At 36.7% G+C, this 18,446-nt stretch overlaps 3 protein-coding genes across 3 annotated transcripts; 1 reads left to right on the top strand and 2 right to left on the bottom strand.

Moving 5' to 3' along the window:
- The first annotated feature begins 363 nt into the window (after positions 1–363).
- si:ch211-140l13.3 (uncharacterized) lies at positions 364–12,629 on the top strand. The gene is made up of 17 exons (XM_056269551.1): positions 364–694; positions 907–1,202; positions 1,960–2,056; positions 2,323–2,508; positions 5,068–5,197; positions 5,852–5,951; positions 6,025–7,010; positions 7,113–7,197; positions 7,581–7,787; positions 8,682–8,774; positions 9,440–9,500; positions 9,616–9,674; positions 9,928–10,029; positions 10,106–10,243; positions 10,767–10,851; positions 11,840–11,960; positions 12,046–12,629. Exons 2-17 carry the CDS (start codon positions 930–932, stop codon positions 12,233–12,235), a joined length of 2,913 nt encoding a protein of 970 aa, XP_056125526.1. The 5' UTR covers positions 364–694; positions 907–929; the 3' UTR covers positions 12,236–12,629.
- On the bottom strand, positions 3,210–4,274 carry gpr31 (G protein-coupled receptor 31). The gene has a single exon (XM_056269552.1). It carries the CDS (start codon positions 4,257–4,259, stop codon positions 3,309–3,311), a length of 951 nt encoding a protein of 316 aa, XP_056125527.1. The 5' UTR covers positions 4,260–4,274; the 3' UTR covers positions 3,210–3,308.
- Positions 12,630–12,955: 326 nt separating the features above from the next.
- ttll2 (tubulin tyrosine ligase-like family, member 2) lies at positions 12,956–14,757 on the bottom strand. The gene has a single exon (XM_056269349.1). The coding sequence runs from the start codon at positions 14,720–14,722 to the stop codon at positions 12,959–12,961; it is 1,764 nt and encodes a 587-aa protein (XP_056125324.1). The 5' UTR covers positions 14,723–14,757; the 3' UTR covers positions 12,956–12,958.
- Between the last annotated feature and the right edge of the window lie 3,689 nt (positions 14,758–18,446).

The raw sequence follows: 18,446 nt of genomic DNA, 5'->3' as shown, positions 1-18,446 counted from the left end.
ATTGGTTTGGTACTAAAATTGCATTGAGTAAGAAAACTATGAGGAATAAAGTAGAGAAGAAAGGATAGGCAGAGAAAGTCATCAATTATAAAGCAATCGATTAATGAAACTACAAGATTGTTTCCTAAGACCCGGCAAAATAATGTATTTCATTTCAATATTTGAATACAGATTTAAAGTAATGAAATTAAATACATTCAATCCTCCTTAAAAGACCATTCTCATCAGTGTCACAAATCAACAAGTTAATTATCAACTGAGAGACTAGGAGCCATCCTACTCAATACACAAACAGAACAGCCTAATTTTGCAATTGTGAACGTTGAGCCAAGCAACCATGAGAAATGGTTACTAGTGTACTAGTGTACTCAAGATTTGAATTGAAGGGAAAATAGAGAAAATAATAGCAAAATAAGCCAGCAAGGCAAAAATAATGCAATGGGGGAAAAAACATGCAGTCTCAGAAAAATACACTAGATTTTTAGCTTGTTTTCCTCAGTCTACCCCATTCAGCAAAACCGTAGAAAGCCGTCAAGGTTTGTCATTTTAATCTGGTATCAACGTCCACTGTTTACAGTTACTATAACTACTGTAGTACAGTTGAAACTGTCCGCTGTAGGGTGTGCATGGCCGCACAAGTCTGCACATGTATATGCTCATTGCTTACTTTAACCAGATTAAAGAATTGATCGAGGTAAGTTGTAGTTTTGTTGACGTTAAATTGCACAGATTCTGTGTTTCAGTTATGTGTTTACAATGTACATGGAGTTGAATTAAGTTGTTCAAGGCATGACATTTTAAGATTTATTAGGATTGTATTGATTTTGTTTTAGTTTGCTTCATTTGTTTGTCCAAAACTAAGGCTATATTGATTTCTTAACAATGATCAAACCTCTTTCCCCAAAGTTCTAGAGTCAAATTTGAGGGCAATGTCTGCAGAAATACCCCAAAACCGAACTGTGGTAGAAACAAGTTTAAGCCCAAAGACAGACAGTTTGGGGTCTCAATCTGTCGGCTCTGCTGTCCAGCATCATGAAGAAAACCAGTTGATCTGCCAACTACCTCCAATGAGTGAATCTGACCACAGGTTTCCGTCTAAGTCGGTGAGACAGGAGGGGTTAGAGGAACAGCGGATATCTGAAATATGCAGAGACGCCTGCCAACCTGCCCAACATAAAATGTCTAAAATATCCCCTCAGGAGGTTAGTCTCTTTTGGTATTTACATTTTTATTAATTTGTATTGTTTAATAATGAGTTAGTGGACATGAGGAATGCTGAATGTGGGTGTGTGTAATTTACGTTGTAGAGCTATTCGTGCAAGTACCGTCAAGTTGTTTACCACAGACCTCATTTCACTCATAAATTGAAAAACCCATTATAAAAACCCATAAGAAAATCTTGAGGGAATTTAGTCTTTTTGACATACATCTGGGTTAAACGGCTTCTCGAACAAGAATAAATGTAGGACGGGACCTGATTTTCTCTATGGGGGATTGATAGGATGATTGGATGTTTGTGGTTTGCTTTTGGTGGATCTCATGTGAGTGACAGGTTGTCCCGGCCTCACATCAGTAGAAGAGATGTCGCTGCTTTATTTTTGATTAAAGATTATGAGGGCACATTACTTAAAATATCAAATGAAAAAATAAAAAGTGATATGCATGGATAAATCATTTATAATAAATATTCCGTTAAAAATAGGAATTGTCTTGGAATTTTGATTTCACAGTGATTAACTGTGATTATTTAAATAACTGTAAATTAATAAAACCTAAAAGTACAAATTCTTCTCCGTCAATGTTTGATTCTAATAATTATATATATATATTAAGAAGTGTGGAATAGTTTTGTTGCAACACTTACTAGTGACTCTATTAGCTTGATGCAGATTATAGAGTAGAACCTTTACATTTTGAATCTCAATACAGATTTAGATTTTTATATCTCTGTCTGAACAGAATCCAGGCCAAAATGAGCTTCTCCTTCAGCGGCAGGTGAAGCAGTTGCAGAGGGTTTTGCAGGAACAGAACACACTGCTCTCTCTCATCAGTCCAGGTATGACTGGAGAAACCCTCATTCATATAACAGTTGTTTATGATGGTTATCAGGTTGAGAAAAACAAATCTTCATTCTTCAGGTTTTCATATCTGAAATGCTGTAGTTTTCAAATTATACTTACAGGAAGTGTAATGCAAATGACATCTGTTACTAGACCTGTGGCATTTGCATTACAACCTTTTTTCAGCTTTAACCCCAAGCCAGCCCTGCAAATGCAGTATCAGTTGACCACTGTCATTTCAGAACCTTCCTTTCTCTTTCAGGGCTGATTTTATCTCCCACATTCTTAGCGCACTGGCAAGCCCAGACACCTCCGAGCACTTCAGAAGCTGATCTCAACAACACTTCTGAGAATTTAGATCCCTTCAAGGAAAGCTCAACCAAACCTTCATATTCTGGCCAGGTTGAGAATAAGTCAGAAGCTCTGCTGGCAACTAATAACAGCAATGGTATGGAGAAGTCCTTATCAGAGAAGTTTATCTTACAATACTGTTGTAATAAAAATCAGTTTGAGATATATATTCTCTACATATCAATAATCAAAACAATAATAATACATGCAAAAAAAAATTATAGAAACAAAAACTTGGACATTTCTTCCTCCTCTGTGCCTGACAGAGAAGTCTCTAGAATCATAACTTTACAGTTAAAGAGAAACCAGACAACTGTCTGTGACTACAGATCATGAGTCACATTTACAAATACATCACATCAGAATGTCCAATATGTGCAAGACACGTTGTGTAAACAGGAGATAAAGCTGTTAAAAATGCTTCAGTGTGACATGCTACTTCATTTAAAACTATTTTAAATGGCATATGACTAATTGTGTTGTCATTATTATGCATACTTCATAACCTCATATCTAATTAATTGTTAAATAGTCAAATAATATGAGGACATAAGTAGAAAGCATAATGAGAACACATAGACTATTTGTGAATTAAAAATTGTCACACTGCAGGACCATTTACAATAAACTATAAAGGCAAAATGGTCATTTAAAATGATCACAGTGCATAAGATAGAGACTGTTTGCAATATACATTCCTTTTTTTTTTTACTAAAATCCAGACATTGATTTAAAAAAAAAATACATTTCAAAAATAAATAACTCTTGGACATGATGTCAGGTTGTGTCAAGTCAACTATTCAAAATGTATTAAACAATACAATTGCAAATAATTTACTAAAAAATTCCCCTCAACAGTCTTTCCAAGGATCCTGTTTTTCAGCTGGCATGCCTGGTTCACTCATCCGCAGTGTCATCTGAACTGTCGGGTTGTTCCTTCTCCAGCAGAAAGGGGAGATACATCGACATGTATAACTTCTTAAATTTACTGCTGCTCAGGCAGTACAGGATTGGATCCAGCAGACAGTTCAGATAAGAGAGACAAACAAACCCATCGTACAGTTTAACGACAGTAACTTTTTCCTCTTTCATGACATGCCCATTCTTCTTTAGCTGCACCGCTCTTGTAACGGTATAAGGCAAGAAGCAGACAGCGAAGACGAGAACCACCGTAGTGACGAGGAACATCGCTCTCCGGAGCTTAGTCTTGTCACCCACCGACTTCTGATTGAGTCTTTTGATAATCAGTATTGAGCAGAACACAAGAACCAAAAAGGGGATCAGAATCTGGGTAAAAAACACAATTTCCCTCAGTAGAACGACATAGTTGAAGTCCTCATCATGTTCATTGCTGTTGCACCTGATAAAACTTTGTAACATGGCTGGAATAGTCAAAATTCCCAGTAGCACCCAGATAAATATAGAAATCTGAGGTGATCGTTTCAAAATCCTTAGCCGTTTCCTCTTCCCTGGATGGACTACGCTAAAATATCGATAAATGGAGATGACCGTCAGGAAAGCGATGCTGGCTCCTCGGTTGAGAAACTGCAGAAAGAGCTGTACTTTGCACACTACCTTATTTTCACTACATTGCTGAAAGTTGTACGCCTTTACGGGCAATCCAATCAGCAACAAAATGTCAGCCAGGACCAGATTGAACAGGAAAATGTCAATGGTTTTAGATTTCCAGAACTTGAGCTTGAAGATGAAGAGATGGATAACTGAAATGTTCAGCAGGAGACCCAAGATAAACTCCAGCACAACCACAGAAGAGTAGAAAATATACAGCGCTCTGCTTTTGTCGATGTTCTCCAGACAGCTCTTGTCTGTGTCGTTTGAATCCTCCATATTTGACAGATCCCTGGTCTGAACCGCTTCCTAATGTGTGTAGATGTTGAATGTCTGTGCTCTCAAAGCAGAGCATTTTAAAGCTCCTCAGACGTAAAGGCAAAGCCCTTCCTCCGCCTGAGCGTTCAAGTCTCTACCTGTTGAGAAGTTAAATGCCTGATGTCACGAACTGCTTTGAAAAAGACAAAAAAAAAGTGCAGTCATCAAGGACAACTGAAGTTTAAATCTTTAGAGCACTCAGTGAGCGTGCATTGATAGAGATCAAGTGTCAGGAAGGTTGACACAATGGACAAAGCAAACAAACATAAAAAAAAACAAAATCAGCTAAAGACATTTGCAAAGATCATATAAGAACTGAGCATATTTAGGCAGGACAATAGTGGGTGTGTTGACTTCACCATGCAAGTTATAACAAATGTACACACAAAAATTTGATGGTTATTGATATTCTGTCCTAAACACCTTGTTCATTATAGGTCTATTTAGTGGCTTGTCCAGACAAGCTTGAGCAGATATGTGAAAGAAAGAAGAAATAGCTGAAGGGCAAGTATTGCCTTTTATAGCATAAGGACATGACCTGTTTAAAAGATTTGCCACACCTTATATATTTGCACAGCAAGCCGACTTTTAGGTCACTACTACTAACAATGCAGACATTCATTAGACAGACATTATATCTTGCATAATGTTGGAAAGGTGAATTGCATTAAAAAATTTTCCTCGAAGTTCAGGTTACCTGACGTCTTGTACACTATATGCCAAGAAGGTGAGTCATAATATTACAAGAGATTCTCAATTTGCATTGCAGGTATTGTACCATCAGCAGAGCTCAGATGCTTGTGTCCTATTGAAGAAGAGTCTTCAGAACCTGCACAAGACGACTGTCCTCTTAGCCCTTTCGGACTGAGGCAAGGTCTCCCACCAAACCCAGAGGAAAGGTATTATATAATGCAAAAATACATTTATAAACATTTATAAACACTCTAAATTGTGACTGGATGAGCCACTTTTGAAATGTTGTCAAATGCTGAAACACGCACTTGACCTACATTAAATCTAAAGTTATAAATTAATATAACTGCCTCAATTAGGCTAATTACTTGGTTGATAATTATTATGATTAATTTAACTGTTTATTGATATGTATCATTACATTGCTGTTCTTTTTTTAAATAAAAGCATTAAGCCACCCAGGCCACTTAAGAGGCTAATTGGTTTCACAGTTTGGGATAAGATTTTTCCTAAAGAAATATCATGGGATTGTTTCTATAAATGTATTAATCAGCAACTGATTTCATTGATAATAATAAGAAATATTTCATGAGCAGCAAATCGGCATATTAGAATGATTTCTCAAGGATCATGTGACACTGAAGACTGAAGTAATGATGCTGAAAAAAATTCAGCATTGCATCACAAGAATAAATTACATTATAAAATATATTGAATTGTAATACTATTTCACAATACTGCTGCTTTTACTGTGTTTTTGACCAAATAAATGCAGTTTGGTGAGTGTATAATAGAAGACCTTTGCTATATGTGTAGTATGAGAGCTGTACAATTTAAAAAGAAATATCATTTAAACACAGGCCTATTCGACCAGGACTGAGAGAAGAGCAAAAAACATTTGAAGAGTTTGTTGAAGAACATCTAAAAACAGACCAGGCTGTTCTCCAATATGAGAATCAGGTATGAGCATTTAAACTCTTAAACTCTTCTGCAGTTTAAGTGTGTTCTAAGCATTATCCTTTCTGTTTTACAGGCTAGTACACAAATCAAAGGAGCAGAGAAGAGGGATTTTCTTCGTAAAGGAGAAGGAACATCTAAAATTTTGAAGGTTAAGGACTGCTCACTAAGTCTAAAGAGGAGATGCTCTATTAGTTCACAAACAATGAACACGAAGCCCAGTCAGCAGTCAGTACGACCCACTGAAGAGATACCAAATAGGAGCAGTCCTGCACTGAAGGGTGTGGGAAACCTCAGTGACCAAAAACCTGGCCTGGAAGACTCTCTGAAGAAGACCATTGCTCTACAAGACGATTATTTTTTATCAAACAACAAAGGGAAAGTCAATGCTTTAACTGCTAATATTGCTAACAATGCAGTCTCACTTAAAATTAAGCGCAGGGAAGGAGTTGTGAGGAATTATGGTAAAACAAATGGAAGTAAGCCAAGTGGATCTGCTCCGGCACAAAGCAGGAGTGTTGGCTTTAAAAAAGTTAATGACCACATTGTCAAAATCCATGAGAAAAACTGTCTTACGAAAAACTACCATCAAAGTGGACATACCAAAGAGACGTCTAAAGAAGTCAATTTGATCGATGAGGTGATGGAGTCACTGGCTCTTAGTGAATCTAACGACAGCACTAGTGAGGACGGACCCAACTCTCAGCCTCACAGTCCGTTTCCTCATTATCTTTCAAGGCACACGGATCACAAAGATCAGAGTCTGGATCTGTCGGATGGAGACTATGCTAGTGATGCCCCGAGTGAGACTCAATTTAATGAAGAACATCGCACTTCAACTCCTCCGTCTAGTTCTTCGAGCTTCAGCAGTGACTCTGAACTCAAGAGCTTAGAGGGGTCAATGGCTAACTGCTCCAAGAAAACAGAAGAAAGAGGGACCCACAGTGATTTTAGACCACCTTCTGTTCCTGACACTCTCACAAAGACATTTCCAAAAGTCAAGGTTACTCCAGAAGACGTCACACATGGCATGGAGAAAGAGAAACCACATACTTCAATCAGGTTTTGTAGAAAGATTATGACTTTTACCTTTTTTTTTTTTGGTATTTTGAAAAGAAACTCTATGCTCTATATGCCCTGAAACATATTCCTGAATTTGACTAGGTCTGAGATGGAAGAGCATGGTTTCAAAGGAGAGGATGGATGCAGACCTTTGCTCGGGCTTACGAAAGAACTCCATGAACCTCAGGTAGAAACAAGACATTTTAGACCAAAGTTTCCTTTGGTCTAAAAGGAAAGTGTGACCTTGTAAAGAACCACCACTTTACTTTTTATACACTATTAAAATACAAGTTACAAAAGGGGGGTTTCACAGTGATTTCATAGAACCATCATTTTGGGTTCCCCAAAGAACCTTTCAGTAAGTAGTTCTTTAAAGAACCATTTTTTTCTGTATAGAACTTTTTCCACTATAAAGAACCTTTGTGGAAAGGTTCTATAGATGTCGATGGTTCTTCATGGAACTATTGATGCCAAACAATGTTTTTTTTAGGATCCTTACATGGTTTTAATAGCAATATGCATTCAGAAAGTACTTCATATCATGTTTAAATCCCTGTGCATTTACTGTAGGATCTGAGACAGCAGATCTCATCTCTGAAGCAGCAGTTGATGGAGAGGGAGTCTCACTGGTCACAGGCCCACAGTCTCCTCCAGAGCCGTGTGGAAGCCCTCATCCGAGAGAACCAGGAGCTTCACAGCAGGTTTAATGTGAACAAGAGTTTTCCCCAGAGCGCTGGTTCCTCTGCTCCTCATGCTGGATCATACAGCGCAGTGAAAGTAAATTCAAACCTTATTCAATAATGATCCACAGATTCAATATTTTGATTTAAACTATATTTTTATACACATAAAAGCTACTTAAATGTCCTTATTGAACTAAGGCCAAATCCTGGCTCAATCTAAGCCCTGTCTGAAACCTAACTACATTTAAAGAGGTTTATACAATATTTCCCAATATTGTACACTTTCCCTTTGAACTTTGAAGTTTATTTTTATTTATTGAAATACAATTTAAATATATAACTATTTATTTATTTATTTATCAAAATATAATATAGATGTCAAGTCTCCTATAGTTTTGTTTTATTATAAGTGCCTTAGTACATTTGGCAATTTTGCTCAAAGGAAATTTCTTATTTTAAGAATATTTAGATATTGTATTTGGAAAGCAGGGCAAAATGAAAATGATATTTTTGAATGAACATACGGTTGATTACTAACTATAATTACCTTTGCAACTACGTGTCAACTTAATTTGCAACTACATGTCAACTAACTTTCACTAGTAGACTGTCAGGTTAGATTTAGTATAATATGTTGACAAGTAGTTGCAAAGTTACTTATATTCAGTAGAATGCTGATGGGGACCATCAATTAAAGTGCTAGCAAATATTAAGCAGACAGTACTAATACCCTAATGACTGCTAGTTGGCATGTATTGTAGTTGCAAAGTTACTTAGAAGAATGTTTAAAGTGGTCTATCGAAACGAACATACAAAAAATGCTCTGAAAAAAATATTTTAATATTTTAAATGTTATCTCATATACCTAAATATTTAAACATGGCGGGCAATATTTCTCAGCAGGTTATGATCTTTACTCAGAACAAAAGCAAATATCTGTATTTATAAATGCCTCAATGAATAACATACTGTATATGTTGTGCTTCAGTTTGAGAAAAGCAGAGAGGAACCACAGAAGACCCCTCGTGTTAGGAGCGCAACTCCAGCCTTTAACAAAACCACCAGGACACAACAGAGCGATGTTAGTATGCTAACATTATTAATGTGCATGGTCTTGCTATGAAATATTAATTATGAAAATATTATTTTACTTTAAAGTAAATATTTTCTTTTTTATTTGTAGTCATTTGTTGTAAGGACCCATACAACTAGTTCAGCTAAACTCAATTGCTATAAAGCCGTTGAGGTGTGTAATGTGTTCTCAAGTGCCCTTTAATCTCTTCAGAAATAATTCATGGTGGCTCTCAAAGCCCAGTGTCAGATAATTGACTCGGCTCTTTATAATTAATTCATGCTTGTGCAATGCATCTACCCATCTCCATTTCATACAGTGTTAGTGTTAAATCCTGATTTTATTTTGTAATTGTTTGCCATGTTCATAATTTATGAACAAAAAGAGCTATAATAGCTCTTTTTGTTCATAAATTATGAACATGGCAAACAATAGCTCAGCTATTCAATATAAATGGACCACAGAGAATAAATGCAGAATCACTTGCACATAATATATTTATTCAATCACTCTGCATGTTGTGACATGCAAGCATAAGCATACAACTCATAATATTTGTTTGATTTATGTAAGTTAATAAATCAATTTACTTTTCTTTTTTGATATTTTAATGGATAACAGAACAAAAATACTTAATTTTTCAAGTTATTCTTGGTTCTTGTTCTTTGATGCAGGCAAATGGACACTCTCTTACCAAAGCGAACAGGATAACAGAATGCTCAGCCGACTCTTTGAGTATGTATGTTTTCTTGTGCTTCATCTCTTATGAACTAAAATACACGTTGTCATCACTGAATCTAAGCCTACTGTGTTCAACCTGCTATATCTTGTTTGTTATGTTTGTCAAAAGGAAAGAATTCTGCACTTTCCACTGACAGTCCACAGAACAATGGCATGAGTGGCGGAAAGGTATTTACTTTTCTCTTAAAGGCACAGCTCATCCAATACAGGCAGTCAACATCAGTACTCTCAGAGCATGGAATGGCACACACTTGCACAGTACACTCTCCGGAAAAAAACGTATAAAAGCAGTGACGGCTTTTGTACCTTTCTTCTGAGTGTTTATCCCATCATGTATCACTCATCATGAAAGACTCTGACCCAGTCCCTATTATGAAATGTGCAATGCATCATAGTATCATAATGACACTTTTGTTCACAGGGAAGTTTGTTTTATCATCATACTGACTGCAATGATGCACAAATGGCATCCCAGGCCAGAAAAGACAAAATACGGGAGGAAACTCACTATCCAGATGGAAGAGTAAGGAGGGTGTTTTGCAATTAGAAATTTGTATTACGCACGTCTTCCTTTTTCAAAATGTTCTACTTTCTCTCAGGTAGAACGTCTTTTTTTGAATGGATGCCGTGTGATCACATTTCGCAATGGAACAAAGAAAGAGATTGGTGTTGACAAGTCGGTCACTGTTACCTTCTTCAATGGAGATGTTAAACGCACACAGGCTGACGGGACTGTGGTGTGTATCATGAGGCCCTTAGAGAATAAGGATGTCTTTTCAAGTCTGTTCCCATATTTACTGCTGCAGTATTGCAACATTTCAAAATTTACTTAATATTTTGTGGTCATATTTACATGTTCCTACAGGCTTAAGCTTTCGGTTTTTGTTTCCCGTAATTCACCACACCTTTTGTCTTTGTGTTTTTCAGTTAAGTCTTCAGATCAGGGTTTTTAAGGTTTCAAAATGTCACTTGTTTTTATTTAATTTTGTATTTTGGTTTCCAGGTTTAGTATGGTTTCCTCTAGTTTTAATGCTGATTAAATAGTTTTTATTTCATTTGCATTTTTGTAATAGTTTTAGTTTTTTTTATACCAAAGCACTGCAAATTACGAAAGTTGTTTAGCTTTTTGTTCGTGCTTCAAATGCACAACATCCAGGCAGTTTTTGTTCATTTTCAAATTATTGTTTGGTTTTGCCATTTAAGTTAACAATTAAACTGTTTTAAATTTCTAAGTTAACAATTTAATTTCTATATGTCTAGATATACTACTATTGTGACGCTCAAACAACACACTCAACCTATCCATCTGGTTTGGAGGTTGTACAGTTTCCAAACAACCAAAGAGGTTAGAAAAACATGTTCTTTTGTTGACATACACTGTAAAAAAACAACAACAAAAAACAGAATTTTCAAAGTTGTAAAAAAGCCTATTGGAGTACATTACTATTTCAGTCTTTCTACTTCAACATTTCATGTTTAATTCAATGTGTTAATGCCAATCCACACTGCACTAACAAACGCTGACCAACAGCGACAGACGCTACGGTGGGTTTTGTCTGATCAGTGTGTTACATAATGTTTCCATGTTCAGTCTGCTTTTGTCAGGTCGTGTAATGTTTGAGAAAGGACGCACTGTAATCTGGTGATTGTTGGCATTAGTCTTTATCCGTCAGTGCAGTGTGACCCTAGTGAAAAAAAAACCTATACCAAAATGTATTTAAAATACATTTATTTCATATTAGGTATACTACAAAACCATTAAGATATTTACTGATATATTGCTTTATCATATTACTTATATGTAAATTTATTACTGAGACTAACAGATATAAATATTATAATTAGCCTTTATTTGGAGTACTTTATTCACAGGGAATGAAGTAAATAACTTTATTGCAACAAAGCACATTTCTCAATATTGAGCCTAAAATGTGTTTTATTATAATTTTAGCACAGTCATATTATATACTTAAGTATGTCTTTAGTTGGACTTCAACACTATTTCCGGATAACTAAAGTACATTAAGTACAAAATTAGTTTCCAATTTAGTATCCAATTTAGCAGACTTTTAAGTATATCAATTTAGTGTAGTAAATGTACAATTACATGGTATTAAGTGCATAAATATGTAAATGTAGTATACTTAGCTTAAAATAAATGTATTTCAAAAACATTTTGGTTTATTTTTTTACTACAGGAATTAGCCTTTTTAGCAGTTTCTTTGTAATTTGTCAAATTTAGGCTACTACTTTCTGAGTGAATGTATTTCAAAATGTCAGTGTAATTTGAATATGGGATTTTAAATGTCTGTTTAAATGTAACATTTCCCTAGAAAAACACCATCCTGATGGCACAAGGGAAATATCCTTCCCGGATGGCACCGTCAAGATTCTCCACTCCGACGGTCGAGAGGAAAGCATTTTTCCAGATGGAACTGTTGTCAAGATATCACAGTAAGATGAATGTCTGCCTTTCCTGTTTGTTTCCTTCTTTTTTCTGCTTCTTTTTTATTTACTCCCTTACACACTGCTTCCACAGACATGGTGAAAAGATGGTGGAGTTTACTAATGGGCAGAGAGAGATCCATACTTCACTGTATAAGAGGAGGATGTACCCGGATGGAACCGTTAAAACTGTCTATAGGGATGGGAGACAAGAGACAAATTTCTCATCTGGGAGGGTTCACATTAAGAACAATGAATGTGTCCTTATAATGGACAAAAAGTGAACTTCTAAAAAACCATTTACCTTTTATTTATTTTTTTATGTAAATCATCTAAACTCTTTGATCTAAACATATCAATAAACTGTAAATGACAATCGGGTGAACTAAGCCTGCCTGCCTTTTTTTTTTTACATGTGCTGTCAGCAGGTGTCTTGTGTTGCTAAGAGTTTCTCTCAGCATGAACACATCTGATACTGTATTCAGGTGAAGAGTGAAGACCCTCTGACCGAGTCGTGACATTGTACTACATTGCAACTCTCTGGTTTCAGTAGAGGAACATTCCTAAAATAGTAAGGAAGAGCTGGGATAAATATCTTATATAAGCATTACATCTGAGGATGTGTTTCGGGTTATTTTCTGTATTGTCTAATCGTAGCATGTACACTACTTTTAAAAAGTCTATGTCAGAAAAATTATACATTTAATTTTTAAAAATATATTTGAATAGAACATTTTTAATAATATTAGTGTTTTACTGTATCTTTGCATAACTAAATGCAGCCTTGGTGAGCATAAAAGAAAAGAAAAAAACATAAAAAAATACACAAGTGAGTTTAATTGTCATATAACGATTGCTAACATGTATAAGGCAGAAATAAAATTCTGTCTAAATTAGTAAAAAAAAAAAAACTATTACCGGTATGTGCAAGTACGATATATATGCTCTCCCTAATTGTCTTGTCTTGTAAGAGATTACAAATCGTTGAAAAAAGAACGTAAACTATTTTACTTAGTTTCTGAATTTGAGGAGTAGCATTCGCTGAGAAGAGGTGGATCTTTTGGCCCCCAAAGCAGAAACTCAAATTTGTCCCTGACAGCATTACAACTCTGACTGCTGTCCGCCTTTGTCCTCTTTTTTTCGTTAAAGGAAGATCCCAGTCTGTTTGTGAGTTTACGGACCTCATTCACAATAGCCTTAACATCCACTTGGTCCTGAGAGGCTTTCCACGTAGCCTCATTAAAGGGAAACGTCAGTATGAAGTCTCCAACACGACAAGGAGGGATGTCTCTGTCCTGAGTCCTGCGGTTCCATGGGACGGTTGGGGATTTGAGTTTATGTATGTGAAGAGAAGGCAACTTGAATACGGAAGATGGTGTATTTCTGTGAGCCTGCCTCGTACTGTTAAGGGTTGTGAGTTTTAGGTCATCAGATTCCACCTCAATGTTCATTTTCTCCAGCTTCTGTGGAGCCTTTTCATGTCCACTGCACATAGTGGATTTTGAATTGGGGTGAACGGGGCGAGAAGCATACCTGCTGTTATTTCTAGCACAATCATTCACAGAACACAACACAGTGTCTTGAGAACTTGAAGAGGTTGAGATAGACCGATTCCAGCTTCTATTGCCTGATGGAGTAGCATGCAAAGTTTTGGGTAGCAGAGGAATTTGTGGCTTTAAATACCATCTACCTGATCTTGTATATCTCTTTCTGAGGTCTTCCTTCTGTCTGAAACCATCCATCATCCTGTAATTCATCAGGTCGATTATATCATTGATCAGCCCTTTCTTGACAGTTACATCAGCAGGGCAGTCTAATGAAAGTGCCGGACTGTGGTTGACTTCCAGAAGCCACGGTTTGTAGCTGGAGTCGATGAGGATGTCAAACCCTAACAGTTCCAGACAATTGGGGTTGGAGGGAATGCAAGGAACGGCTGCGAGCAGAGTCAACGTGATGATATTGCTGATCCTGTGCCAAAGGAGAAGTTCGTTTATGTCTTGTTTGTGAAGAAAGCTGCGGAATTTGCTCATGGTCCACTTGCATCCTCGGCCAACTCGCTCTTTGTCCATGGCGTAGCACAATCCGAACTTATTGATGCTGGTGTTCGTCAGGTGAGAGTATAGGTTGTCTAAAGAAGCAAGGGTGTATTTTTCTGTCGCGAAACGCACTAGGCCTTCCTGGTGCATGTAAATTACAAGAGGACAGAAGCTCTTTACGCAAACGTAAATGCGGAGATCAAACTTGTAGCCTGAAATGAGAAGCGGGTTGCTGATGTATCTTTGTATGATTACTGAAGAGTCGTAGACCAAGTCCTTGATATCTTTAAACAGAAATATACCTCTTCCTCTCGACAGGTGAACAGGCTTACAAATCCAGTAGCAAGACTTCCCTCCATCAGTGGTGCGATTCTTAGTATACACCCCTAGAAACTTTGTGTATTCGTTTGGTAATATGAAAGCAGCAGGGCTGAAGTCATACAAGGCTGCGCCGAAAGCGCTCTTCATTCTTCTCAAATGTCGTGCTAGATAGTCCTTGTGTGTAATGTGGGTCATTTTGAGATGGTGGTTCAGTCTCTGCCAGGGCAGGATGTTTTTGTAGTCTGAGTTTCGAAAGCCAGAGGATCTCCAGTAGAGGTTCCAGTCTCCTTCCTCCTGCTCGTCTTCATCATACTCCTCCCATCCTCGCTCCAGCAGAACCTCACGCACCACCAGCGGAGCTCCTCCATGCAGTCGGAACACCAGAGGAGCAAAACCACATTCCTTTTCGGCCATAGAGAAGATCCCAGAACCTCCAAGAAATCAGACAATTCTCTAAATTATGGGAAATAGGAGAAATCACATTTAATTATCCATTGGATAGTCATTTGGACAGTAATGTAAACAGCCTCTTAATTACAAGTCACGTGACTCGTTACAAATGCAGGCCATGCGATATATACAGTATAAATATGCCTACATTATATTATTATTATAGTGCTCAGTGCTGTCAACGTGAACGTGTTAACACATGCGATTCATTTTTGTCCAGATTAACAAGTTAAAATAGTTAACGCAATTAACGCAGCATCCGATAATTTCTGTCATCCTTTGGCTAGCGTTACATTAGCTATATGATCACGCTCTTGTTCAATTTCTGTATATTTCCTACCTGTTAGACAGGCAGGAAGGGCACATGTTTTTACACAATGATATAAATATGAAGTTAAATTAAAAGTTGTTATATTTTTTTAAGCCTAATCAATATAAAAAAAATTATAGCTTTCAATACACTGTAATGTTGAATGGCTATAATTAAAGTTTAAAATTGGGGGGAAAAAATCTATTTCATTGAGACATCAGTAGCTGTTTTAATATCAGTAATACTTGGCTTTATTTATAAAAAGATGCCATTAAACAAGTAGCTATTTAAAATATACTTTCTTTATGTTGTTTCTACATTAATTAGGAGATTAACTGTGAAATTATTACATTATAAAATATATTAAAAATGTAAGTGTTTTAATACATTTTCAGCCATAGAGAAGATCCCAGAACCTCCAAGAAATCAGACAATTCTCTGAATTATGTAGTAGCACCTCATTGCAGTACACGAGATCCAGGGGGCGGAGTTGGATCCAGATCTAAGGGGTGGAGATGGGTAGGATTAGGGTTGGGGTTAGGGATCAGGGGGTGGAGATGGGTAGGATTAGGGGTGGGGTTAGGGATCAGGGGGTGGAGATGGGTAGGTTTAGGGGTGGGGTTAGGGATCAGGGGGTGGAGATGGGTAGGATTAGAGGTGTGGTTAGGGATCAGGGGGCGGAGATGGGTAGGTTTAGGTATATGTAAGGTGGGAGGAGTTGGATCTGGATTTCGTGTTCTGCAGTGAGGACCATCTCGAATTATGGGAAAAAGGAGAAATCACATTTAATTATCCATTGGATAATCTTTTTGGACAGTAATGTAAACAGCCTCTTAACTACAAGTCACGTGACTCTTACAAATGCAGGCCATGATATATTATTATATATTATGATGTGATTAATCATATCTAACATCAAAGTTTGTGTATATCTAATATGTATACTGTTTATATATTTGATGTTTTCTATTTGAATATATTTTAAAATGCAATTTATTCCTGTTGGCAAAGCTGAATTTTCAGCATCATTACAATTGAAATCTTTTGTAACATTTAAAAAAAAAATTACTGACACTTTTGATCAATTTAATGCATCCTTGCTGAAAAAAAAGCATTCATTTCTTTACATTTTTACTGACCCCAAACATTTGAACGGCCGTGAATAATGTTAAAAAAGCAGATAAATGTTGTTCTTTTGAACTTTCTATTGGGTAGAGTTAGTGTAAGGGGATAGAATATACAGTTGTATAAAAATCATTATTTCTATAGAAAGTCGCCATAAAACTTGAAAACACAATGTGTGTGTATGTGTGTGTACAAATTCCTGATTAATACAGTCATATGCGTGTGGCTTATCTAGTTGTGGTAGTCAGGATATGCATAAAGTCAAGGGTGTAACTTTGGTTTGAAAAGTGGGTTAGGGTTAGGGGGGGGACACACACAAAATGGTCGAATTTGAATCCCATTTCCTGCATTTACATACATTTAGGGACTATGCTACATTTAGGGACTAAAACTTATCCAAAATAAATTTTTGAGCAAGTAGCCTACATATCCAGCAAAACTATCTGCTTGCCTTAGCTCGATTCAAAACGGTAAGCTTTATGATAAAGTACGTGACAATTAATAGAAATGCGACTGATAATTAACGTTACGTTACTAAGAAGACAGTGTCAATATAAACAAAGCACACACTTGCCACTCCCAGCATCTTTTTTTAAAACCTCTATTCATATAATTGACCCCAGTTTTAGTTTTTACCGTGTGTAGAGTATAAATCACTCTTACCTGCCCGGGCTTTGTTGTCTGGGAGAACCTCTACACTCAGAGCTCCTGTCAGACAGGTTGTGGCTCCTTTTGTGTCCTCTGCTCTGGTCATCTTTCGTTGCTAGGAAACCTTTGAATGAAAGCGCGCCATGTGAGCTGCTGACATGTGAGTGTTGTGTTGCGCGGTCAGAGCAGGTGACGTCACCATGCGTGAATCAGCGATATCAACATATTTTCCAAACTTGGCTAAATATTTTATACACAAGTGTAAATTTAGTAACAGTAATAGTTTCTTCAACCCTTTTCTTATACTGTGTATCTGATTTCGGATTCTTCTAATGAAAACTGTGAATCCTTTAAAAAGGTAGCCTCCATTATTTTCTTGCTCCCTGGCATATAGGCTAATATTGTCATTCTGTATTTTTTGTGTTTTTATAATAATACTAATACTAATAATACCATTTAAAATACATATTTTCCAAACGTAAGTTTTTGTTTGCATATTAGGCTATATCTGTCTAAAAATATGTTTCGAAGGTCGAATAACTAGCTACACTTGTGCTGTGTGTAAAGATTAGTGTATTTTGTAAGTATTTTAAAAAAATGTCAGTAATTGCCAAAAGATTAAAATGTTATGTAGGCCTAAATTAAACGGGCAACCATATAACACATTTTAAGTGAAGTCGAAACGTAGACCTAATGTCGCGTAGTAGGCCTAATAGCATTACAATTTAGGTAAAGCGATGAGCCATGTTATTGACGTTATTATTGCTCTCTCTCTCTCTCTCTCTCTCTCTCTCTCTCTCTCTCTCTCTCTCTCTCTCTCTCTCTCTCTCTCTCTCCTCTATCACAGAGAATGTCTAATAAAATAATGGCTCTTTCTATCCTCAGATCCGACAATAAGAAAACACTGCCACCTGCTGGAGATCAAAATGCACCAATAGAAAGCTAAGGAAGAGGCCCGAGGGGAGAGAGTTTATTTTCAGTGAGAATGCTACCATCTACTGGTTACAATGCAAAACAATGTAGCTGCAGTAGTTCGTTGGTCTGTACAGTACTATAGGCTACGTTGTACATTAGTGTGCAGGCCAGGCTATATACCATAAACCATAGCATTAGTTTATATTTACCATAGGGGAGAAAGCACATTTTGAAAACAGTGAGCTATTACAGCCTTCATAGCAGCTGATTGCATACAGAATTTGATAGTCCAGCTGTTTGTATATTGGGGAATGAATTAACTCCTGTCATGCAACTAAAATTGGAGGTATGTGATGTAAAATACTCACTGCTTAAAGGCTAACCCAAAAAATAAAAATGCTTTCATACTCGGCCTCAAGTTGTTCCAAACCTGTATGAGTTTCTTTCTTCTGTTATTTTGATTCATTGTTACATTGTTTCACTTCTCATTTTCAGCATGTTGCCTTTAATAAAAGTAATAGCCATTGCTATAATCCATACAAAGTTTGAAACACCATTTGAGCTTCCGGAAGAGTTTAATCTGCAAATGATTCTTTGGTTGTTGTTGTTTTTTTTCATGATGACTCACACATACTATCTATATGAGTATCTCGGGAAGAACCTGCATGCAGATACACCCTTTAGCCATAT

The sequence above is a fragment of the Rhinichthys klamathensis genome, unplaced genomic scaffold (genome assembly GCF_029890125.1).
Source record: "Rhinichthys klamathensis goyatoka isolate OS25496 unplaced genomic scaffold, OSU_Roscu_1.1 h1tg000281l_1, whole genome shotgun sequence".
Classification (NCBI taxonomy): domain Eukaryota; kingdom Metazoa; phylum Chordata; class Actinopteri; order Cypriniformes; family Leuciscidae; genus Rhinichthys; species Rhinichthys klamathensis.
The sequence above is the reverse complement of the archived record's forward strand: the minus strand, read 5'-3'. Positions and strand labels throughout refer to the sequence as shown.

Bases quoted from the DNA above. Each gene is read 5' to 3' on its own strand.
- gpr31 (XM_056269552.1), bottom strand. From the start codon at position 4,259: ATGGAGGATTCAAACGACACAGACAAGAGCTGTCTGGAGAACATCGAC.
- ttll2 (XM_056269349.1), bottom strand. From the start codon at position 14,722: ATGGCCGAAAAGGAATGTGGTTTTGCTCCTCTGGTGTTCCGACTGCAT.
- si:ch211-140l13.3 (XM_056269551.1), top strand. From the start codon at position 930: ATGTCTGCAGAAATACCCCAAAACCGAACTGTGGTAGAAACAAGTTTA. The intron at 5,952-6,024 runs GTATGAGCATTT...TCTGTTTTACAG, and splicing joins TTCTCCAATATGAGAATCAG to GCTAGTACACAAATCAAAGG. The intron at 10,244-10,766 runs GTGTGTATCATG...CTATATGTCTAG, and splicing joins CACAGGCTGACGGGACTGTG to ATATACTACTATTGTGACGC.